This window comes from Neovison vison, chromosome 1, assembly GCF_020171115.1.
Source record: "Neovison vison isolate M4711 chromosome 1, ASM_NN_V1, whole genome shotgun sequence".
Lineage (NCBI taxonomy): Eukaryota > Metazoa > Chordata > Mammalia > Carnivora > Mustelidae > Neogale > Neogale vison.
In genome coordinates, this window is record NC_058091.1 from 307,999,032 (window position 1) to 308,025,676 (window position 26,645).

Consider the following 26,645-nt stretch of genomic DNA (forward strand, 5'->3'; position numbering starts at 1 on the left):
CTCTTCAGTCAACAATATGTAACAAGTAATGTTAGGGTCGAATTAGTAGAGAGAGGCAGCTAGAAGGCCTATGGGGAATAAACACAGTATTCCAAATGATAGAAAAGCTGTTTCTTTTAACATTTTACTGAATGTTACAATTTTAATGGAGGAGAATTAATATCTGTCTGGTGCTGGCCATCCGCCAAATAGTCCAGGCTGATTTTTCATGGTCGGTGCCTCATTAAATCCTTGCCCCGACGTTAGGAAATAAGTATTGTCAACCCATTTTACAGATGATGAAGTTGATACTTACCAAGATTAAATCACTTACTGCAGGCCCTGCAGCCTGCAGGCCCCAGGACTCTGACACATACTCAGATCCGTCTGAAGTGCAAATCCCTCTTGGATTTCACAGTGACATCCCCGGCTTCTCAAATTCAGCATCTCGGCAAATGTCATTTTCCCCCTTTGACCACCATGTCATTTTGATGTGAATTCCACGTTACAAGTGGATGATAGAATTGATCTTTTTGGTGGCTTTATTTCAGGAATTACAGTTTGAGAGACTGACCCGAGAGCTGGAGGCAGAACGCCAGATCGTCGCCAGCCAGCTGGAGCGATGCAAGCTTGGATCAGAGACGGGCAGCATGAGCAGCATCAGGTACTGGGCACCCTGCCTCCGTACACTTCTGGGCTGGGAGCTGCCAGGGAAAGGAAATGGTGGTGTTTATCTTCTCCTTACAAACCTGGCAGTGGATTTGGAACATTCAGTGAGACGTTGGAAGGGAATTATAACCAATCTGATTTAAGATGTTCAAAAGGTGTCCGAAATGGCCTGATTTGTACTTGAAACTCTTTTAACAAAATTAACACCTGCCCTGAATGCAAATTGCATGTAATTTTGCACAAAGGAAGGCTTTGCATTGAGTCAACTCTCTGGAAAATCAGGAGATGCCATATCGCAGTCTCTCCGTTCCGTTCTTTTTTTTTTCCTAAATGAGCCAGAGGTGTAGGTTCCTGAAATGAAAGAGAACGTTTCGATGTCACCTGTCTCGTTTGCTACCGTGTGATACTAAGTTGCAAAATTGTGTCTCAAATATCAGCCACGCATGCAAGTCTCCTGGGTAAAAATATTTTGAATTCATAGACAGAATAATTATTCAATGAGGGGTTGGTTTGAGCTCTGAAAAATGTTTAAAAACAAAACATAGTCACTGGACCACAAAGTAAATTATCAAGTCTAGGACCATGTTTTCATGTTAAAAATGTGTGTGTGTGTGTGTGTGTGTGTGTTGTGTGAAAGAAACAAAGTTACACAACTGTCATTTTCAGTGATGCATAGTACTTTCCTGTTATCTTGTTCTATGTCGTGTTTTTGAGGTTCACATTTTAAGGGAGCTGTCTTCGTGAAGGAAACTTGCTGTGGCAGGTCAACTCCAACATTATAGTGACTTAATAGCTGTGTTTCATTCATGCAACAGGTAGAGGAAGTGGATGGCAGTCAGGGGGCTGCTTCTCTGCCTTCCCTCCCATAGTTATTCCCTCCCACAGCTTCTCTTTTGAGGGCTCTGCCATCCCCTATGACCTCACTGTCAGTTGTTTTGTCCATTGCTTCACTGCACGTACAATCCATTGGTGCAAACCAGTCATGTGGCCTCTCATAGATGGAGGTTGGACCATGGCCACTGTGCTCAGAGAGGAGCGTGAGTCTCTTAGCCACCTGCTGTGACAAAAGAATTAAAATGTCCTTGTATCTTTTGCTCTAACATATTTTATCATTGTAAGAGTGCAATTGTAGTCAGAATGTTTCCTATTCGAGTCACTTGCCATCAGTCTTTTAAACATTGTTCTTTTTTTTCCTTAACAATGGTGAATCTACATGGATATCATTGTACTCTTGTTAGACTAGCCTGCTTGGACAGAATATCATTTTCTATTGCAAAACATTATTTTGGACCCGTGGGATCATATCTACCTCTGCATCCAAGTACCTAGGTCATAAGTAGCTGTGATTCCTCAAACAGACTGGCCAAACACCCAAATTAACCAAAGGAGAATGGACAAAACCAAAACAAAACAAAACAAAAAAGTGCATTGGGTTTCCTCGAAATTGTTTTCAGAAGATTGACTGGTTAAAGACGGTAAGACTGAGGCAAGGAGAAAAATAATGTGTATAAATGTGTATTTGATTCATTCCATGTGGTTGGACATATTTGAAGAACTTTTTTTTTCCTTTTTCAAATTTTTATTTAAATTCTAGTTAACATATAATGGAATATTGATTTCAGGAGTAGAATTTAGTGATTCGTCACATACATATAACGTCCAGTGCTCATCACAAGTGCCCTTCCTTACTATATGCTGGCTAACTGAACATCAATTTTTTGAAGAAAAAGTATTAAGAATTTGTAATAGCCAAATTGTAACCACATTTTGGAATAAGACCAGTGTGCAGATTGGGTCTTAAATTCTTCTGAAATCCAAGGCACAGATTATATACCTCCCCCACCCCCATCTCATTCTTTTTTTTTTTTTTTTTTTTAATTTTAAATGCTTTTGGTTAAAGGTGAGGTTTTTTTTCTACTTCCTAAGAAGCTAAGACTGTTAGGTTCCTAGGTCCACACACACCACTGAATCAACATCTACTTTGCTTTGAAACCCTTGTTTCTCTATTGGTCAGATTACCTTTTTCCATTCTTATTTCTACCTTTCTGTTTGATATTTTTGCACACTGTACATCTTTTATTTCATTTCATCCCCTTCCCTCCCCAGCCCCAGCTCGGCACAGGTCTAGGGGACCATATTACATCCTGTGCTTCAATTTCCAACTTCTGATTGGGTCAGAAACAAATAATCTGATTTCATCCAGTGATGGACTTGTAAGAAATTGGTCTTACTCTTGAGAAGGTGAGATAAGTGTCCTAAAATGGGTGACCTCTGATGGCAGGTGTAGGAGATGGTGGCTGTGTGGGTTATGAGCCAGTTGAGGGGACTGTGGTGAGAGATAGTAGCCCAGCAGAGAGGCCATGTTGTTCCTGAAGGATAAACATGCTAGCTCACTTCCCATTCGACCTGGCTGCATTTCAGAGGTTGCCTCTATGAGACTACCTTTTTAATTCTTAAGAACTTTCCTCCTCCCTCATTTGATTTGATTGAATTGATTTCTTTCCTTAGGTATCTTCTTTCCATCCAAGGTATCTTGAATGGAACCCACGTTGAGCTGCAGAAGTAGACAGAAAAATTAGCCCCGACAACTTTTTTTTTTTTTTTAAGATTTTATTTATTTATTTATTTGACAGAGAGAAATCATAAGTAGATGAAGAGGCAGGCAGAGAGAGAGAGAGGGAAGCAGGCTCCCTGCTGAGCAGAGAGCCTGATGCGGGACTTGATCCCAGGACCCTGAGATCATGACCTGAGCTGAAGGCAGTGGCTTAACCCACTGAGCCACCCAGGCGCCCCAGCCCCAACAACTTTTGATTCTTTATTCTATATCCTGTACCCCTGGCTCTCAGCCCATGATACACAATAATCCTGGGTTAAAAAAAAAAAAAAAGTAGTAAATGATAGTGCTAAGTGCAGATGACACTACCTAATTATTTCTCCTTGTCAGATAGCTATATGATGTCAGTTTTCATTAAGCCTGATTATTTTGTATATTGGAAATCTCTAATGTATGAATCTGCACTTGAATAATACAAGCAATTTACTGATAATTCACTGGAGGAAAGTCTAATACATAGCTTCCACTGTTCTTTTATTTATCATAGCCTAGTTGTTTGCTTGGCTTCAGAAATGCTCCTTTGGAAATTCCAGTCCTTATTAAGCACAATAGACTAACCTAGTTAGCACATCAAAAGGAATATTTTAAAAAATTTTAAAAATAGAATATAAACAATTTTTTTGAAAAGGGAGAACAGGTAAAGACACCTTTGATACTTTAGATGTTGTTTCCTAATTCTTAGGGATACTAGGGAGGGGAAAAGAGAGCTTCTTAGAGGAAATGAAAGAAAATCAAGTGCTTTCAGACTTTTTAATATAAGTGGTAAAAATGGCTAGTAAATAGAGTTTAGTGTTTGCCTGCCTTTTACTGATGATAGGAAATTCTCTATCTGATTCCTAAGACCTTCTTCCTGGCCATCACATTGACCTTTGAAATTCTTTGAACAACTTTTATTAGTGTGCATTTGTAGCAGTCTACAGTGTAATAGTCCACGAGTGGACACGTGAGAACACGGAGAGGTTGGGGAAGGGGAGGCGGGAGCTACCCGCGTCACAGCTCGTCAGCCCCTGCATCCAGGCAGCCAGGACACATTTAGCACAAATAGGAACATGGTGGCCTCTCTGACTCTTCACAGACTTTGCTAAACATCCTGGGTGCTGAGGCTTCCGGAATTCAGATCAATGAGCGGGTTTAGTGTTACTGGTTCTTCTACAGAGGAATTACTGGTGCTTCTTCTGGCACCTGCGGACCCACCATGTGCCTTATATCCTTCCTATCTTGGCTTTCCTACTGTTTCCAGCCCAGTCCTTTCCATGCTGTTGGAACCTGCTCTCTTCCCGTGAGAAAGTTTGGTTCTGTCCTTTCTCCCGGATTCCTCAGAACCAGCCAGACCTAGTCAGGGACATTACTCATCCAGATGATGCCCTTTATTTACGGTCATGATCAGATCCCCTTGCTTAGTAGCTCATTCTCACCCCCTGGCCAGCTGGGATTACGTGGCTCTGCCCATCGCTCAGGTCTCGGCCTGTGCACGCTCTCGGTCTGGCAGCGCTATAAGCCATCCTTTCCCTCGAACGCTGCGGGCCATGCACTGCTCTTCTCTGTCCCATGGTCTGAGGACTTGTATGTGCCTATGCCTTGGCCATATCCTCTGCAGATTCTAGTAACATTCTGGCTCATCCTTCTGCCTACAGTCTGTCCAGATCTGTCCCTCATGTGGGGTGTGATTGAGCTGCATACTACATAGAGCAAAACCATGTCTTTGAAGGACTCTTTCCCACTTCCATAGCCACACCGCTCTTTCCCGTCTCAGGGCGCTAACCAGGTGATCCCTTCTGTCTAGAATGTCTTCCTTCTTTCACTTGGTCACCTCCTCCTGTGGATCCAGTTACTCAGCCAGGGCTCACATCTTCGTGAATGTCTTCTTGATCTGTCCAAATTGGACCAGGTGTCCCCTGCCTGTGGGTCATTAGAACTTATCAGAGCATTGGGGATGAGACTGTATTGACCCTTCCAGGAGTTCCCTGCCACAGAATGTTTAACCTTCATTCAGAGAATGTAAGGGGATTTTCTGGAGTGCTACTGAGAATTTAATGAAATCAAAGTAGATGACCCATCATATTCCTGATTCCGACGGGCAGCAAGAACACAATGGCGGAGATCTGAGTTCAAATCACAATTAGACCTATCTTACGGCCTGACTTATGGCCTTAAAAGCCTGACTCTCGGAAACCTTGATGATGATGATGGTGTTTTATAACAATGGTCTCAAGCTCAGAAACAACAGAAGTCAAAAATCCAAAGCTAGAGAGATTTGCCATGTAAGAAATTCTCCATTACCAGCTTTAAAGATGGAGGAGCTATGTGATTCGCAATTCCTATGGCTTCTGAGAATGTCCCTGACTGACAGCCAGCAAGAAGAAGAGGAACTTGATGCTGTAACCAAAAGGAACTGAATTCATCTCACAGCCTGAATGATTATTCCCTTGAACCTCAAAAAAGAAAAGTAGCCCAGGAGAAGCTTGGATGGTAACAGAGAACCCAACCATGCTACCTGAATTTTACAAAACTTACAAAACCGTTAGTTAAAAAAAAAAGGACATTGCTTTAAGCTACTCACTTGGGGATAGTGATAGGGCAATAGAAAAATGTGTATGATGCTTTTCAACTGGTTGTGCTAGATATATACTACAATAAGTTGAATTACAAATGTTTTCAGAAAAATAAACCTTATTCTATGACCATCAGTATTTCATTCAAAAGTTTAATATGCATGGCCCTTTTTTACTTTTTTATGCATGTATGTATGTGTTTGGATTGGCGTGTCAAAATCATCTGTGGCTTTGATTCTATGAAATAGAGGTGTTGACTGTGGAGTAGAGTCATTATTTACTGCGGGATAGGACTACCAAATAAAGCTGTCATCTTTAGCCTCACCATTTTTATAATATAGATAGCCAAGACTCTGATTGGAGTTGAATATACTTAAAAAGATAAAACACAATATGTAATATAAACTGCTTGCTCTATATAAGATGATACTCTTTCTTCCCCACAGACGAATTTTTGAATTTCTTGCAAACAAGTTTTCACAAAAGCCTGCCATTTTGAGGAGAGTAGATGCAGAAGGAATTAATGTTGTACATGTTACCAAAGGTCATTCTCTTTATTAGCTAACTTCTGTGAGCTGAAGTGCCAGCAATTCTATAAACAGAGTCTAAAAATCTTGTGCACACTTACAAAGAATTAAGGCTTATTTCAGAGAAAATGTTGATTTCTGGTTAAATTAGTGAGAGGTGAAGAAACATTAGTCAAGTAATCACATACTTTTTGTCAGAATGGAATGTATTTATTTAAAAGCATGATCACTGAACTTTCTTAAGGAATTAAATCACATGTGCATATAATTATAAGTAAAACATGTGCATTTTTTCATTATCCTGCAGGATACGATATTTAAACAAGTACTCACACTAACTGTTTTAAGATAAAGAAGGAATAAATTTGCCAAAGTATTTCATTTTGGAAATCACATAGCTTAAATAATTAAGTAATTACTTTAAAATGTTTTTTCAAATGAATTTTTTTATTATGTAGTTATTTCTACACATACACACATTTCCAGATGAAGTCATTTAGCCCAAGGTAACAGTCACTCAAAGCCACAGGATTCTAGATACTTATGCTGGTGAATACATGTTTGCTAGAAGGAGGAAAAATAACATTGAATCAGTTTTAATTGCTTTTTTAAGAATTTTATTTTTTCATTAAATATTATTTTTATTAGTTTCCATACTAGAATATAAGCATTTCTCACATAGCTGAAGTACTACTCGTCCAGTAAAGCCTAGTGATTTATTTGAAAGGACATTTAATTTATTGTGTTGGTAATAGAATTAACATTGCAGTGGTATTTTCTAATTTTTTTTAGAATGTCATTTTCATATAAAAACAGGAAAAAAATACAGGGACTATAGACATACTTTCGAGGTTTTTCTTTTTCATTGCGAATTTCTTAAAAAAAAAAAAAAGTGTTTCTCTGTTTCCTTCCAAATTAAATTCCAGAGCAGAAATCTACCTCAAAAATGTTCCCAATTTTCTCAGGTCCCTTTGTAATGCTTGTTCTTTTCTTAATCCCTGTACTACCATCTTTCCCCTTACTAATTTTTTCCCCATTTTCCTAGCCTTTCCTCTTAATGCTAACATTATTCCTTTAGGATTTCCTATTATAGTCTTTTTTTTTTTTTCCTACGTAAATTAAGAAGAATATTCTAGACCACTTTCCGGGCCCTCCGGAATCACCGCCATGCTGTACCATCCCACTTCTGCTCAGGTCTCTACTCCAGAAAGACTGGGGACACTTACAGTCGTTGCTCCTTTAAAAGGGAACCAGCATTTCCCATCTCGCCTAGAGTCCAAGTCCACTGTGCTGAGCCACTTCTAGATGGCACCCTGGTGTCCCGTGAATTCCTGATCCAGTAAGACAATGCACAATGTGGCTTAAAGCTGCTACCTCCTGCTCACCTGTACTGAGAATTTCCTGAGCTTTCTCAGTCACTAGAAATAGAAGCAGATGCTATCCTAGCCTCTCCGTAATTCCTGGAGGGCAAAGACTAGGAGGATATGCCGAAGTCTTGGCCAGCTTGTGCTAACTGGTCACTTGATGAATGTAGGAATGAAAGAGTGGATCTGTAGGATTTCTCTTACTGTTGTTATTTTCATTGCTTTTGCTTTGGAAAAAGCACCAGTCTTGTTAAGCTATAAGGATTTCTATCTCTATATATTCCAGATATATATAATATGTATCTCATGTATCAAATGATTTATATTATACTGACCTTACCAGATCAGAATATCACAGAATATCACATTTCAGTATTCATTCTAGTTAGTTCTCACGTGAGAATAGTACTCCGTACTCCAGGCCCTGTTGGTTTGATGTACTCTAAGCATGGTGTTGACTTAGTCTTGTCTTTTTACTCTCATCTCAGGAAGATGATGGTAACAGTGATAACTTTAATAATAATTCTTTTAAAGTTCCCATGCATTTAGTTATGAGAGACAGAGAAAGCAGGAGTAGGCAGGAGAGGGAGAAGCAGGCTCGCTTCTGAGCTGGGAGCCCGATGCAGGACTCGATCCCAGGATTCTGGAATCATGACCTGAGCTGAAGGCAGCCACTTAACCGACTAAGCCACGCAAGTACCCTAACTTTAATAACAATAATGGTAGTATTTTTGAGCAATTTTTATAGATTTACATAGATCATGCAATTTACTTTGAGCTGTAGATAACAACACTGAGATTCAGAGAGGGACATTCACTCTCCCAGCATCCAACAGCTAGGACCAGGCACTGATTTTTGAACCCAGGTGTCTTTACTCCCCAAGTACACATGTTAATACACCTTTCTGCTACTCAATCTTAAATTATGTTGTAAATTATGCTGTTATTCAGTCTTAAATTACCTTGTAAATTATGTATGTTCTAAATAACTATCTAAATGTCTCCAGTCCATTCTCATCCTAGAGATACAAACATTTTGGACTGATTTTGTGCTTATTTTCTCTCTACCCCCCACCCTGACCCCAGCGATTATGGGTATTTTGAATTCCTTCATCTGAATATATTTCTGAGACTCATTCTTACACAAATGAGGTAAAGAGTGTTAATCACATATGTTATTATTGCTTTTAATTATACCCAGACTGTTCAGCATTCTCTTGCAAATTGCCAATGGACAAATTATACTAATATTTATGTTTATAAAATGCTAGTTGTATTGTCTTAGTCTTTCAGGTTGCTTTAGCAGAGTACCATAGACTGAGTAGCTTATAAGCAACATGAATTTCTATCTCATGCTTCTGGAGCTGGGAAATCCAAGGTCAAGGGCACAGCAGATTTGGTATCTGATGAGGACCTGGTTCTGGGTTCACAGACAGCTTTCTTTGTGCTGTGTCCTCATTTGGCACAAGGGGTGGGGGAGCTCTCAGAGGCCTCCTTTATGAAGGCAGGAATTCCATTAATGAAAACTCCACCCTGTAACCCAATCATGTCCCAGAGGCCCCACCTCCAAATACCATCACAGAGAGGATTAGATTTCAACATCAAATACAACACTGGGAGAGACAAAAACGTTCAGGCTATAGTACTTACTAAACAGGGTTTGCTAGATGTCTGCAGGGTAACAGATCGTCAGCTATCCTGAGGATTTGATGTAGGTCCTAAAAACGGGTCAGTACCTAGTATTTATAATTATTTACTGTATTTCTTACAGCAACTACTGTATTTAACACTTTTGAATCAATTTTGAAACCTGATTTCCTTCCAAAATGACATATTGAAAAACTAATGTTAACTTTACACCTAAAAACAATATACCAAGAGTGCCTGGGTGACTCCGTTGGTTAAGAAGTGTCTGGCTTTGGGTTAGATCTTGATCCCAGGGTCCTGGGGTCCCGAGGTCCTGTGATTGTGTTCCCTGCTCAGTGGGGACTCAGCTTCTCCCTCTCCCTCTGCCCTTCCCCCTGCTCATGTTCTCTCTCTCTCAAATAAATAAAAATCTTAAAAAACAAAACCAAAAACAATATAATAAATTTTATTTAGAGGTTTTGTATTGTAAAGGATATCTTGGGAAAACTAACCAATTTTACAATTTAAAATTCTGATTGGTACAGAACTGAAAATCCTTATAAATTCAGTCTAGAATGTTCTTTGTATTTTCTATCATCCTTATCATTTTCTTTAGCTCATGGATCGGAAAGATGAAATGGCAGTTTTATAGTTTAGAGCTGTATCCCATCACTGTGTTTTTAGATGTTGCCTGGGTTTGCTAATTGCCCCAAAATTCACTTTTTAAAAAATCTACAATAGTGGAGCTAACACTTTTCTGTAATTTTGCCAAGGTTAAATGAGAAACGTAAGTGAAGTATGCATCCCTCGCACATTGTTACTAGCGAATCCTATATATTTTTCCTTCTTGATGAATAAACAGATAATCTTTTTGTTGCGTCTCTTTCTTAATTTTCCTACCAAAGCTAATAGAATGGTTCCTCTCACAATGAGCTAAAGAATGGTTCCTCTCATGATGGGCTAAAGTGGCATGTCAAGGTGGCACCACATTTGCCTTCTTCATTTTATAGATTAGACAGCGTCACAGAGCCTGCCACGTCAGCGTGGAAGACCCCTTTCTCATCGCACAACTCACCGGGTCGCTGGGCCTCCTGCTGGAGCTGGAGCTGAGACTTGGGCTATGGTGTGGTTGGAAAGTGAAGAGCAGTGATGCACTAACAACACCGGTGACAGGAAGTGCTCCATCAGTGACAATCTGGAAGCCAGTGACTCTTTGAACGGATATTTTTTCAGACCGGGAGCAGCAAGTGATGGAGACATTGACCAGAACATGCACGCTCATTACTTTCTCTAGCTGTTAAATATGATGAGAGGTAGAAGTGCCCGTTGGTGAAGGCATTGGCATGTCCTTCTGCCTCTGCTCAGATGCTGAGTGTTCAAGAGCTTTTACCCACTTTTTTTGGTTTATAATTGTTCATGCTCTTTTCAGGGGATTGGCAACCAGTGATATTTCAGGGGACAAAATAACAACGAGCATTCGATTCGCTTAAGAAGAAAGATGTTCCGTGGTCATCACTGGGATGGCAGCAGCTCGCTGCCCACCATGAACATTGTATGTTCTAATTATTAGGATGGAAAGGCAGTGGAGAGAGCACAGGAAAAGTGTTGTGGTGTGTATTTGAGGATATCCGTGGTCTTGGAACTATCACATTCAAGAGTTGCCTTGGGGAGGTCATGTGGGTTTTCTGGGCCTCTGTTTCCACCCCTGTGAGGCGGAAGCATTGAGTCGTTCCTCCTCCCCACTTCTGTGCTCTTCGTCCCATTGGCACCTTCCACTGTGGGCAGTGAGTCACATCGGACTATTTTAAGATGGTGACATTATGTGAACTTGAATAACAGATCTAATTAAGGAATGAGGATAGCAAGATGGTACCAGATAGATCTGGTGCTTCAGAGGAAGGCAGATGTCTGTATATCCGTGGAAGTAGTTTTTTCATTATAAGCATCTCCACTTAGGCCAAGGCATGGATTTTACATTTGGGAAAGCACAGTCTAAAAGAAGTTTATCTGCATATAACGTACAAACTGCCTCAGATGCTTTCGGTGTTCTCTAGTTTGGCTAAAAACTACGGTGAAGCTAGGAAACCAGAACAGAGGGTCCCACACTGAAAGGTCATGGGGAGTGGTCCTTTTAAGCCATCATCATTGGTCCCACGGGAAAAAGTGCTTATAGGGCAATTCTAAAGGCCTAACAGGTTAGTAAGCCCTCTTTATGCTTCAAATACGAGTATGACAAGGCTCCTGGCCTCCAGGGGCTTACTCTCAAACACAAAAGAGCCTTATATAAGCAGGTGAAACATGATAAGATATGTTGATGCATGAGGAGAACAGGAGGTGGCCGTGGGGGTAGTTTTATAGTGTAGCACTTGTGTCAAAGGAGGCAGAATAGAATTGTGAAATTATTACTTTTTTTTTTTTAATGTAAACATTTGGAAGGCTAAACCAACACTGGGCTTCACTTCTGTTGCAAGCAGTACCCATTTGCAAGAAGCAATCTTTGATTTTTTTTTTTTTACTTCATGGAATGTGAATATATTCTAATTCCTCTTTATCCAGGAGAAAGTATCATAGAATTTTAAATTTAAGAGATTGCTGTGTTAGCAGCAGGCAGCAAAGATGTTGCCTGTTTGTTGATAGTAAAGCTGTATTCATAAGCCCCAGTCTTCCCAAACATCTGTGTACTTAGTACCTCAAGAGCGGAGGAAGTTTAAAAATTGTCATACATTGTTGCTTAGTCTTCCGCACACATTTGCAAATGTAACTCTCAGCAAGATTTTATGGAAAAGATCTAAGGAATTGACTGCCATCTCTATGCCAAAATTTAGCAATTAACCTTTTCTCTCTAATGTGTGAGTGACGGGATCCACCTGTGAGAACTTTGTCATTTTTGACACTCTTCATTTAAGGTAAAGGGTCTCATTCTGTCTTTTGAAACTCATGTGTTCCCGTCACATCACAAATGCCCCACAGACGTTGAAGCAGCAGTTGAAGCAGGTGGCATAGGGTGGTGATGCCCGCCATAGAGTGTGGAACCATTAGGTTTTGGATCTGGATCTCAGCTCTGCATATTGTGACCCGTGTGACATTGGGAAATGTCCTCTAGATGCTCCATTTATCTATAGGTACATTCGGGAGAGGTTTGTAGTGAAGATTAAAGGTGGAAATAGGTTTAAAGCAATTAGTGTAGTGTTTGCCACTGAGCCAAGCATTCAGTATGTGAGAGTTCGTTCTCTTCCTATTAATTTATTATTTTGTGTAAGCACTGCAGTTATGACTCACTTGTCATATACACAAATAGGAAATATCCTCATTTTCACAGAAAAATGCTATTTATACCTTCTCTTCTTTTTTGCTTGTTTAGGGGGCGATTATGATGATATCAAATTAACTGAAAACAATATTTCAACTATTGTCGGTCTCTGCCGGAGAACACCACAGTAAAGTGATGTTCTTAAATTAATGTGTGAGGGATATGTATGTGATAATAAGAGCATAACACACTGAAATATCGGTGGTCAGGACACGGTCTCATCACCACTGGAAACTCTGTTGACCCTCAGGTGGATAGTTGCTCAAGGTCATTATAATTTTGAGCAACCGCGTTCTACTATTAATGAACTTTGCTTACTGCCTTTGCAGCCTGGTACAAAATGAGACGAAGGTGAGAGAAAAAATCCTCGACGTTACCTGAACACTGGAATTGTTAGCATTTTTATTAAAACATCGAGGGTCTTTAAGGGATTTTGGAAACTAATGGCGATCCAATGTCTGCGTGTCTGGTTGCTAATTCAGAGATGAATTGCCCATGGCCGTGTGGGTCGGTGGCCAGAGTCAACAACAGAAGGACAACCCTATAGGGACATGAATTTGTGAAGTTGTCTGTTATGAAAGGATGGAGCTCACGATCTCATTCCGTCCGTCCGTCCGTCCTCCCGTTCGTTACGTATAAATCGTGGACTTAATACTCGTAATATATTGTAGTTGACACTGAGAGTATAGCCCAGGATGAGGAAAGCAAATTGCCTGTTGTCAGATTGCCTCCATTCTTCAGCTACCTGAAGGATGTAACTTGACGTGGTAGGGATGATAACCAGATCTTTCCCTGGTTCAAGTTGTTGCTCTCTTTAGCGTCTAAAACAAAACGTGGGTCAAACTCACCTTTATGTACACGATCAACCATTTAGTACTACGATAACACAGCAAATGCAAGACCCAGATTCAAGAGAGAGAATTAAATTTGCTCAATTCTATTTAAGTTACTCATTGGGGTGGGGATACAGAGCTGTATTTTAGGCTTAAATCTGACCATTTCAAATACTTATTATTTTTGGATAATGAACTAGCATTCCAGCGGGAGAAAATTAATCAGAACTTAGTTTCTGTGCAACTCATGGAGTCAGAACAAAGGAATAATAAACTAATGAAGAAGTAATGCTCCGTAGAATATTTGAAAGTTTTTAAATAAATATTAAAAACTTCAAAAAAGGGAATTTTAAGAAATAAGATATAAAGGAGCTGGTAGTGTTTCTGTCGAGGGATTTGATTCGCCATTTTTCACAGAAGATTTAACTTGCATTATTATTCCCAGGGAGAATTCTTTCCTTTTCAGTGAGAAAAGTTAAAAAAATAAAATAAAACTCTGAGATGCTAATTGAGCACAATGATAAGATACTTCCAAATGAAAGTACTCCGTTAAAATGGATTGATGGCCTATTTTTTTTAAGTTAGCATTTTTTTAAAGATTTTTTTTTTTTTTTTAATCCGAGAGAGAGAGTGTGTGCCTGTGTGAGCAGAGGGAGAGGCAGGGGGAAGAGGGAGAGTTCCAGAGCAGACTCCCCATTGAGTGGGGAGCCCGACACGGGGCTCGCTCCCAGGACCATGAGATCATGACCTGAGCTGAAATCAAGAGTCGGCCGCTTACCTGACTGAGCCACCCAGGGGCCCCCAAAGTTACCAGTCTCTTAACAGAACTTTAGTTATGAAATGAAGAGAAGTTTTTGAAGATTGTTACACAGATAAAATGTTCAGAAACAAATCTTATATTTCAAGAAAGTGGCATATATGGGTATAATAAAATATGTGACGTATACAATTTTAGCATCTAGTGTATTTTTTAGTGCAGGATTTAAAGAATGCTACAAATCTCTACGGAGGAAGTAGAAATTGACTGATAGTTTTTGGAGACTCTTCTTGCCTTTCTCTCTCTGCCTCTCGTGCTGTCTCAGACAGAAACACTGGCCTGCATTGTGTGTCTATTCATTCCCTTGGATTTCTTTATATTTCCCCATGTGTATGCATGCAAATCTGCAAAATATTATTTAGCTTACTTGTCTTTGATTCTTGCGCAAGTAGATTACATATTTTTTTGCAACTTGCCTTTTTTAACTCAACTTTGCTTTTTTTAACCTTTGCTCAGATTTATCCATGTTAATATGGGGTGCTTGGGACATATACACTGTTTTTTCACTGAGGCCTCCTAGTTCACCCTGCGGCTGTGCCGTAACTCCTCTCTCCTTGGTCTTGAGCAGAACATTTGCACGCTTTGCAAGCTTTGCTTTCAGAAACATATGGCCTAGAACATAATTATTATTTTTTTAATTTAACTATGTATTTTTTTATTAACACACAACATATTATTTGTTTCAGGGGTACAGGTCTGTGATTCATAAGTCTTACACACTTCACAGCGCTCACCATAGCACAGACCCTCCCCCCAATGTCCATCACCCAGCAACCCTATCCTTCTCCCTCAACCCCCAACAATCTCCAATTTGTTTCCTGAGATTAAGAGTCTCTTATGGTTTGTCTCCCCTCTCTGGCTTCATCTTGTTTCATTTTTCCCTCCCTTCCCCTATGATCCTCTGTCTTGTTTCTCAAATTCCTCATATCAGGGAGATCCTATGATAATTGTCTTTCTCTGATTGACCTATTTCGCTTAGCATAATACCCTCTAGTTCCATTTTTTTTTTTAATGGCTGCATAGTATGTTCATCACAGATGAATGAATAAAGAAGATGTGATATATATATATATATATATATATATATATACACACACACACACACATATATATGTATATATATATGGAATACTATGGGACATAATCATATGGACTCCTAGTGTAGGGATGCTAGCGTTTCTCCTGGACTGCACAGAGAGAGTGTGGGCGACTTGTACGATTTGCACATCTTTAAATTCCTCCATAATGCCAAAGAGCTTTGAGAAGTGGCTGTGCCAGTGTACATTCCCATCAACAACGAATGGTCCAACTCTCCATTTACGCAGCAAAACTTGCTATTTCCCAAGTTTTCCTTTGTCCTGTTGTCGCAGATGGGGTGGGTTTGAAGTTGGTATCTTGCTGACTTCCGCACTGATAGAGTTTTTTACACATTTATTAGCTAATCATGTTTATTCTTCCATTAAACGTAGATCCGTGTCTTGCACATTATTCTAATGGTGTTTCTCCTTTTTTCTTAGTTCCTTTAATTCTCAGTATATTCAGAAATTAATCCTTTGTTACTTGCATGCGCTACAACCAAGTTCTCCCGGATTGTGTTTCTTCACTCCTTCTGGTGTCCTCAGGTGCACAGAAGGCCTTCCTTGGTGTTGTTAGGGTTGATCACTGTGTTACGATTTCTGCTTTTTGGAATCTTGTTTGGGGAATCTTACCTGCTAAGATAGCATCAAGGTAATTTCCTGTGATTTAATTTAATTATAAAGTTTCATCATTTCACATCAAAGCCTTTAATTCATTTGTAGCTGATTTTTTTTGACATGACAGAAGGTAGAAATTTGATTTTCTTTTTTTTCCATGTAAATGACTGTCTCAGTAGCTATATTGAGTAGAATGTCCTTTGTCTCATAACTTACTGTGTCATTTCTATCATGTGTCAAATCTGCACATATGTATGGTGTACTTCTGGGAAGATGGAGGGAGAATTACAGCTTGATTATTTTGAGGCTTCCTGTCTGTGAACTTGATGTCAGTCCATTTTATTTATCATCTCTCAATGACGTTTATGCACGTGTCTTAAAGTCCTTGCACTGTTCTTTGTTTCATTTATTCTTAGCTCCTTAGAGTTTTTGTCGCTCGCAGAAACATTATTTTTTTTAACAGGGTGCATCTTCTAAAAGTTTCTTTTTTATATGGAAGTGCAATTGATTTTTCTATACTGATTGAATACTAAGAAAACTCGATAAAGTCTTTTAACTACTTCTGTAATTTGTAGATTTCTTGAGGGTTTTTGTGAGTAACCTTTGAAGATTACTGTGTTCTCTCCTTTTAAAATCTTTTAACTTTCACTTCGTTTTATTTTCTTTTTGTACTGGTGAGAAGTGGGGGAGAGTAGGCAACCTTTTCCAGTTAATGGGATTCCTTTCATCTCTCTCACTCTAAGAACTGCTGGGAGGTTTTTTTAAAACAACAACTTTATTGAGATGTAAACCACATACCATTCAAGTCATTCCTTTGAAGTGTAAGATTTCATGGCTTTTGGGTATTTATAGTCTAGCAACCATCACCACATCAATTTTTGAATGTTGTCATCACCCCCCAAAAGTTCCCCAGCTTTACATATTTACCTTTTCTGAACATGCCCTATAAATGGAATCATGTAATATGAAATCTTTTATGATGAGCGCTGTGAGTCAGCATAATACTGTCACAGTTCACCCATCTGTTCCCTGTATCAGTCCTTCATTTTTTTATCGCCCAAAAAGAGTCCATGGTATGGCTGTAGCATGCCTTATTTGTTCATTAATCAGTAGTTGGACATTCAGATTCTTCCTATTTGGGGACATTATGAACATTCATATAAAAGTTTTCATGCAGGGGCACCTGGGTGGCTCAGTTGGTTAAAGCCTCTGCCTTCAGCTCAGGTCATGATCTCAGGGTCCTGGAACAGAGCCCCACATCAGGCTCCCTGCTGAGCAAGGATCCTGCTTCCTCCTCTCTCTCTGCCTGCCTCTCTGCCTACTTGTGATCTCTGTCTGTCAAATAAATAAATAAAATCTTTTTTTAAAAAAAGTTTTTATGCATACATATATTATTTTTAAATCTCTCTGGTGTATATTGCTATGAATGACGTTGCTGTGTTCTTCTATGTCTAATGTAGTTTTTCTTAATAGACTCATTTTATCTAAGCTCATTCCTATTAATTCTTAATTTGCTAAGTATTTCATTGTAAAGAACTATAAAATTTTAGCTGTTGGGGTTACCAATACTGCATTCCTCTTCATTGCTGAGTATTATCCCTTTGCTTGACTAGGTCGCCGTTTGTGTTTTCGTTCACCTCTTGCTGGACACTTGGATTGTTTGCAGTTTTGCCATCTACAAATGAAGCTGCTATAAACAATTCTGGTGTACGAGTCTTTGCATGACATATACTTTCTCTTCATTGGGTAAATACATGAGGACTGGCTGGGTCCTATATTAGGTGTACATTTTACTATTGAAGCGAAGGCCAAACTATTTCCAAAGTAGTTGTACCATTTCTGATCCCATCAGCAATATTATGAGAGTCCTATTAGTCTATGTCTGAAATGCTTCTTTAAGCTATATTATCACTTCTTCTAGTTCAGTTTGTCCTTACTCAAATTTGTCTTGGAATATCACATGATCTTTTCTAACTATTCATTTCAAAGTCCCCTTTATATCTCTAAATATATTAAACATGCTTGTTTTCATATTCTGAGTCTGACAATTCCATTATCTTCATTCTTCATGAATTGTATCCTGCTTCGTGTTTCCAATAAATCTGGCTCCCAGGGACTTATTTTCTCTTGTGTTTGAGACTTTCTGATTGTGGATTTATGTTCCTGGCAGCCGCTGTGTGGGAATTATTTAAAGTCTGAGGTTGAAGTGTGATCTTCCAAGGAAGGTGTGTCATTTCTTCAGCCCAGTGTGGGAACCCCTATTGACTGAAGACCACCTCAAGCCAAACGATCACCCGAGTGTGGAGAGAGCATCACACATGGTAAAAATGGCCTCAAACACCGAGGCACAGGATGCTTCTGGTTTGCAATTCTCATGGTCCAAGCACGTGAGCCATACTTGTTTTGATGGCTTCATTCCCACCTGTGGCTTTAAATGACAGCCGTTGACATCTTCCATCATTTTATGAGTGGACGAGTAAAACACAACAAAATAAAGCAAAGCAAGATGGGACGATAACAGATCCTCAAACTATTTAGTGATTACAAACACGAGTTGTACAAGAACAAGGAGCCGGATTTTAGTTGTAAGGATTCAGTTAAAAGAAGTATCTCTGCCCTAAAGGACTACCCGCCGGACTGCCTTGTCTTCCTTACATCAGGAGATGCTTGCGTATGTGGAGAACATTTACCTTGGGGGGAAAGCGCATCTCATCACCTTTCTCGTAACTCCTTTCTATTTCAACCGAAAGAAGCATTTCTACAAGGCTGGAATGTGTACGGACTTCATCAATGTAGAAAATGAAAAGAGGACCCTTCCCATTTAGGGACTGTCCCTGCGTCGTTTTCGAAGTCAGACCTGAAGAGAACTCAGCGATTCCAACAGACGTTGACAGTACAGTTTCATCTACAAAAGTTGATTCCACGTACTCGCCGTACCTGCTGGCAGCCCCAGAACCCAGAGGAGATGTATACGTTCTTACTGAGTTCTGTAGGTGCCAGATGATCACGTATCTTGCTTCTCCCGAATTTTGGTGTGAAAATCCAATCTTCATAAATGAGTGCAGGAAATCAGAAATGAGGCACCGGGACATTCTGTGCCCCACCCCAAATGTTTTGCCTCTCTTTTCTTTCCATCAGGTTTTGCAGGACCCACATAGGTTGGAGGGAGGGTGATGTTTTCTTATATTCCTGTAGATAAGGCTTTGTGATATTCTGGAAGAGTAAAAATGGAAGGTGTGCCTTTTTTAAGTGTATTGATAAATTGCCCGAGTTAAGAGTTGTACAGCAACTTTTTCATTTCTTTTGCAAGTATAATTATAAAAACTTGACTGGATTAGATGCCTTTTTAAGTTTATTATTAAATACTTAACCATTTCACTACCTTCCCATTATTTAAAGAAGTTAATACACACAAAAGCATTTTTAAATAGTGAAGCACAATGTAAACAAAAGTTGTCAGGGAGAGCAACAAAGCATTTTGCCTTTTTAGTGGCTCTATATCGCCAGCTTGGGTTGGCAGTTGCAATGGTCAAATCATTTATCTTTTTTTTTTTTTTAAAGATTTTTATTTTATTTATTTGACAGACAGAGATCACAAGTAGACAGAGAGGAAGGCAGAGAGAGAGGAGGAAGCAGGCTCCCTGAGGAGCAGAGAGCCCGATGCAGGGCTCGATCCCAGGACCCTGGGATCATGACCTGAGCCGAAGGCAGAGGCTTCAACCCACTGAGCCACCCAGGCGCCCCTCACTTATCTTAAAAGTAAACCAAATTAATGCTCAAAACCCTTCTTCTGTGCGTTTACTCAGAAAAGAAGCAGAAAATCTGGAATGTTAGTTAAAAGGACGTTTGAAACAATGAATACCTAGACCCCCCATCTATGTCCCTGCCCCTCAGTCTGAGGTGGCTTTCCCCAGACAGTGGGTCCCTGCAACATGACACGGGATGAGGACTTAGAATCTGACACAGTCCATTATTGGTTGTATTTACTGATTCTGAGACAGGAGAGCATCCTCTTGGGTTTCCTCTGAAGCAGCCTCTGACAGCTCACGCTCTCAGCTGATGGAGCCGTTGAAACTACAGCCCGCGTCCTTTAACAGAGGGGCAAAAAAGATTTTCTGTTGGGGAGGGCCAAAAAAGGATAGATATAATAGGGCCTTATTGTCCTCCAAAGACCAAAAAAACAAAACCAGTTATACAGTATCTCTTACGTCTTAAAATTGCAGTGGGTGGGTTGGAGGGATGGCTGAGGGAAAGGTCTAAAAAGACTTCTAAGGGTATTGATAAATGACAAAAATGGACAGATACGGTTCATGAGGATCCGGAAATTTGTCTCAAATGAAACTCAGCTGCTGGGGCCTGATAGGCACTTGGGTTCAAGTACCCTGAGAAATGTTTACTGTAGTCAAATAGTGGAATCAGTTGGGTGTAGGCAGCATATCCAAACGTGCCCTCATCCAATGGGGGGAAACAATCTCCTGCCCTTTATTTCTAGCTCTTTCTAGAAAAGTGTAAACATGTTTGTAATTCTGTAAAGCTCGAAGCTTACACTCTTTCCCTGACCTCTCAAATCTCGTCACGAAGTTTCAGTCACTAAGTTTAATTTAGCAAATATGTCCTCTTCCTTGATGTCCTTTCATGGTGGTGGCCAAGGTTTGAGGAAATAAAAGAAATAGGAATGGTGATACTTTCCTGATTGGGCATGATAACCTTGAGAAAGAACTTCTAATTGAATAACTTTTCTTTACGGTTATTTACCATTATCCCAGACGACTGCAAATAACACATGTGTGACCCCAGGAGTCAGCAGTTCTCGGTCCTGGCTTTGCTATTAGGACCACTTGGGTAGCTTTTAAAAACCCTGATTCCAGGACCCCAACCTCAGGGAGTCTGATTTCATTGGTCTGGGAAGGAGGCTAGGGACCCACAGCTTTGGAGTTGCCCCAGCGGCATCCTCGTGCAGCCAGCGACATGGGCTCCTGCTCCTGATCTAAAGCAGCCTTGACCCTTTGCTAAAGATGTCACTGCTGGGCACACTGTGTTTCAGATCAGACCAGCAGCTTCCTGTTTTGTGATTGAGCTCTCTCTCGAGTATCCCCACGAAAGGGCTAGACCCCGAGTCTGCAAGAGACTCTTTGCAGCACTGGTCATTTTGAAATAATAGCAGTGATCATAATAATAATAATAGCAACTTGTATCCATTCAACCCTTGCCTGTTCTGAGCACGTGCTGTTAACTTATTCATTCTCCCACCAAACTACAAGGCAAGGATAAGGTATTATTATTTCCATTTGCAGGTAAGGGTAAACCAGTAGGAAAGAATTACATTGGGGATTTGAACATGGACATCATGCGGTCATAATTGCGGTTCTCTGTGACTCTGGCAAATAATTATAAAGCACTTACTTACAAGGAGCAAGGGGGTCTGTAAGGTACAAAGCTGAAGCGGAAGGGGTGCAGCCCTAAGGAGGACCTACACTCCACAGCCTAGTGACGAGGTACGGGTCCAAAGAGCTGTGCTGTCGACCCGAAAGTGCTCTGAAGAGGGACTTTGGCCGAGGGAGAGATTTCCGGTAGCTGAAGTGTGCAGGGGCACCGCAGACTGGAAAGCAGTTCGTTGGAAATGGAGCCACATTACATAGGGAGGAGATTTGGAGCAGTATTAAGTCAAAGATATGAAATTGCTATTAACCAGCCTCTTGACCTACAATTTCCCACAGTTCGGTCTATGTGAGAAAGATCTCGGTTGAGAGACTAGCAAGTCGCCGTGCTGGGAATGTCCCCGCAGATGTTGATGTGATGGGATTGGCTGGAGAAGGGCTGTGAATTCCACCGGCCATTGGCATCACCCAGGGCATGCCGATTTTTTCAACATTACAGGGAGACCATTCTTGCAACTGAATGACTTGCCTGTCTAGACCAGGAAGCTATACTGACAGTCCCTGGAATGGCAACAGCACAGAGGGACTAGAAATCTCTAAACCACTTGTCAAGGGCAAGTTAAAAGAGGTGGCCAGAAGAGGATGGAGACAGTGCTTCCTTGGGGCTGAGCGCCTGCTGCTGCCAGGAGTGTGGGAAGGACTTGGGGAACCGAACCAGTAAGACAGAACGCGGGCCTGGCCTCTTTCCCGAGGCATCAGTCCCCAGGAACGGGTAAGGACTGAAGCTTGGGGACACTCAACAGGTGACTGTTGTAGCCGCCAACCTGGAGTAGCATCCAAGTCAAAGAACAGTCTTTCCAGGTCCACAATGTTTGACGAAGCTCGCATCTCATTTCTGCACACTGTGCACCTGCAGAGCAGGGACCCCAACATTTCCATCTTCGAACGCCCCACAACCTGAGCAGAGGACATCAAGAGGCACTGGACTCTTGCGAGTTGACTTGACCTGAAGTCTGCATCTGCGGTGAAGAACACACTTAGGAAGCAATGATTAATGTCAATGACAGTAATTTTAATCCATCTTAATAATAACTTCGGGACTTAAAAAAACGGAGGGTACATGCTACACATGATTTCCATAAGAATTATCTGTGACTTTTGGATTCCATTTAGCTGACATTATAGGCAGCCAGGTGAAAACCCGATTAGCCTCCTGGAAAACTATTGACGATTGTTCTGAGAGCTTTCTCATTAAAGAGAACATCCTGTGAATTTTTGGAGAGCTCTACAAAACAGAACGCACAGGCTAAGTGTTCCCAGCCAGTTTGATTAGGAAAGACTTTTCACAAAAAAGTAACTAACAAGACACAGGAAATAGATTACTTGCATTTCTCTTCATTAAGCATCTATATCTCAAAGAGAATGTCACAGAGTAAAGATAGAATATATAGAATCATGTTGCTCAGCTGCCACGTGACTGGTTTTCTTTGCATCCAGAACGTGTGAGGAAAATAGCAGAAGCAGCACCATTAATGGCAGCGATTAATCTTGGAAATTAAGATCAAGGAGAAAAATTATTATAATAAATCTCTTTGCCCTGTTTATACAGCCTTCCTTTCTTTGATATGCTAAGCATACTAATAAGGCTAGTGGCCTTTGGTTAAATGAGCAAACTATTAGGTTGATGAAAGTGTTGGAAGGAGTTTAAGTTGGATGAGCCTTGCTTGTCGATGGCAAATTATGACACAATAGGCATAATTTGTATGCTTTGCCAAGTGCCCTGCAGAAACCCAGTGCATTTTTATTCCTTTGCCTGTTAGATTAAAATCCTGACTTCTAAAGGATTCTAATATAATTGGAGACTAATTCTGCTGCTTGTTGAAATCAAGGCTGTGGTCAGTCGGCTCAGCCCAGGGAAGGCATGGGTGTCTGGACCCACTGCCACGTTGCTACTTGGAATAAACCAGAACAGGAAGGGGTAATCTGTTCCGAAATGGTTCTCATGCAAGTAGAGTTTCTTTGGATTTAGTCTAAATGGTAGATGGGCTCTTGAGTTGCTTTAGAATGTCTTAGGAACATTGTAGATGAACTTAGAGAATCTTAAATTGGCGATTAATGAGCTCAACGGTAGCACTTCTGATCCCACACTCTATATAATATTATTTTCCAGGAGAATGTAATGAAGAAATGTTTTTAAAAGCTTATGAGTATGTATTTTACAATTTTCTTCTTCTTTATTTTTATGTAGGATGTTAAGATACGCTTTCCGTAATCCTGTTTACTAAAGCTAATACTGTTAATGCTTTAAGTATATATTCTCATCCTTGTTCTTGCTCTTAGGAAGTGTACCTCCTTCTGAATCTCACCCTGTAAGACCATGTCCATTCCCCCAACCTAAATGTACATATTATCCCTTGGTTATTACTTTCCTTTTCTATGTCAAAACAGAATAAAAGGGAAATAACATTTTTAGGGTAACTACTCTGTAGGATGTTAATGCCCAACTCAAAAGAATCACATAATGTCCAAGAATGAATAGATTTTCAACACTCTGAGTAGTATAATGTATGTAAGTTCTAGTCAACGCCATGTTTTTTGATTAAAATAAGATTTTTAGTTCCAATATTTGCTCTTAATTTTGTATAGAGTTACACCAAAAAGGATAATTTCAGCATTATTTTTATAATACTTAATCTAAGGACAGATTTTGTTTTACCATGCCTAGGTATCATAAAGATCATGAACTAACATTAAAGGTAATTGGGTCGTCCCAAAGTAGTGCTTTATAGCTGTTGACCAGCCTTTCCCTCACCATCTCAAATTAATTAATGCCTAAAACAAAGCCAGAAAACCATTGGAAATTCCTATCAATTAAAAGGGCCCATGATCTCTTCTGCCTTTATCCCAGTAGTTTGCAATCTTGAGACTGTATCCGAATGACCTGGAGAGCTGATTAAAGACTGATTGCTCTGCCCACCCTTCAATTTCTGATTCAGTGAATCTCAGATCAGGTCCAAGAATTCGTATTTCTAAGTTCCCAGCTGATGCCGGTTCTGTGGGTCTGGGAGCCACAGTTGGAGAACCACTTCTTTAAACTATTAAATGTGTTTTGAAATAATAAGGGCTGATATTTATTATAATAGTACTTACTAAGGACCAAGGGCTCTTGAAGCATTTTACATATACAATTGCATTTCATTCTTACAGCAAAATCACCCGGAAGGTTCTGGTTTTTGCCCCATTTTATGTAATAGTGGGGAATTAGAATGTCATAGAGTGCAGGATGCTTTTCTAAGTCCCCCAAACAGTAAGTAGCAGACCTAGCATTTGAACCCAGGAATAGAGGTCCAGAGCTTACGCTTGTAATACCTGGAGAAAAATGTCTTTGTAATTTAACTCTTCTATATATTTTACTAATTGTGTAATTTTCCCAGTCCACATTTTTCATATGTCACCAATTGCGTTTTTCTGAGATGTGTCAAGCATGGAGATACCATTTTATAATATTCTGTGAGATTACAGACACAGTAATGCTTTTCGTTTTCTTTCAATCTATAAATATCTATAAATATTCAAGGAATAAACAAGGAAAAAAGCTGCTTCTCACAAGATTACACCTGTAGAAAATGCTCATGTTATCATGGAGAGTAGAGAAAGGAGGGCAAGAAATTTCACACTGAGCATGATGCTACCTATAGGGATAAATATGTACAGGAAACAAACAAATTTGAGGGGAAAACATACCGTAGTGCTGATATGCACACTAGAGCGTGGGGTGTTTGCGGTACTTTGAAAAACATTTTATACCGTATTGTAGGCCGGTTCTTGGACAAGGTAGTATCGTTTAGTGAAATCATTTTATTAGAATTCCTTTTGCATCTTAAATCAGTATAAATTAACTAATGTTCCATTAGAAGTAAATGCAGTTTTACTATTATTATTATTATTATTATTATTACTATTATTAACTTCAGTAACAAAAGAAGAGAGAGAATCAGTTGTCACAGAAATCTTCGTGGAAAAGCCAGCTTATGAGTTTCTTAGAATCTTTTTAGTTCACGAACAGGTCCCCATACTTCAACTCACTTTATTCTGATAATGAGCTTCTAAAGTGGGAGGTATTGCTTCCATTTTTGCACAAGGAGCCTGAGACTCATATTTTAAATGGTTGTTAGAACCCGTGAGGGTCTCTGCCTCCTATCCTATGAGATACACTGTTACCCTACCAAAAACTGGGGAAACTATGGATGTCCACGGTTATATGCAAAAACCTTGGGATTTTCAATTTTTCCAAAGATGATCAGTACTCACCGAATTAACTAAGGAAAATGAACTGGTTTGCAGACTGGAAACAGTGGGAGGCAAAGGCTGTTTTTGCACTCCTGCATTTGCGAAAAAAGGGTGGCATTGATTTGGAGCACAGTGTAAGGGAGAGGCCTGTTTGGGTAAAAAACGATCCTGTAAAATTCAGTTTTGTGCAGAAGCCAGCATGCTGTGAATGCTTTCGTCCTTGGTCCCAGTATGAATTCCTGGATGTCTCTGTAATGATGTGCAAACCTCCTGTCCCTACAGTCCAGACTAACCCCTTGCTTCTCAAATGGAGGTGCCAGGCCCAGGAATATCATCCCCCGGGAGCTTGTTAGACCCAGAGAGTCAAATCTGGGGTAATGTGAACACACAGCCGAGTGTGAGCAAAGTTGCCATCGGTAACACTAAGGTCTCCATGAAGCCAAAGTAGCGGAACTGCCTTTGGAGAGGGTGTGGATGTGGGAAGGGGAGGTCTTTGCACAGTAGAGGAAGTTCAAGGCCACCGGGGAGAGGGGAGTTGTGCTGGTGTCAAGGCTTAACTGCAAATGTGCTTCTCCGCCTCCTGGCTCCTCCTGGACCTCTGAGATGCGGTCAAGGCCAAAGAGTGCTCACCGCCTTCCGAGCCGCTGGCTTTTACCCATGATTCCTGATGGATCTGCCAGGAAAACGTGTTTTCCGTGGGGCAGCTATGGGCCACCAAGTCCTACCCCAGGTGGAAGGAATCACTGAAGCCAAGTCCCACTAGGACCGACCCTGAGCATGATTTATCTTATAAGGCCATTAACTGATGACTCAGAAATATGAGCGCACCCTATCATGTGTTTCCTATTAAAGATGCTTGTCTAGGTATTAAAAGTCTTACATTTGATGCAAAAATTAATGTAATTCAATATTTTAGAAAAGATAGGTGACCTATTATGCATGTGAATGTGAGCTCTTTTTGACTCCTCTTAGCTCCAAGTGTCTTTGTGAAC

General features: G+C 40.3%; 1 protein-coding gene across 4 annotated transcripts in view; it reads left to right on the plus strand.

Annotated features, from left to right (window-relative positions):
- The window catches only part of CTNND2 (catenin delta 2), a 906,151-nt gene that overhangs the window by 339,479 nt on the left and 540,027 nt on the right, over positions 1-26,645 (plus strand). For all 4 annotated transcript variants that reach the window (XM_044233797.1, XM_044233772.1, XM_044233780.1 and 1 more), the window contains one exon: positions 531-643. In XM_044233797.1, coding sequence (XP_044089732.1) covers positions 531-643 — 113 coding nt within the window. The remainder of the gene's footprint in view (positions 1-530; positions 644-26,645) is intronic.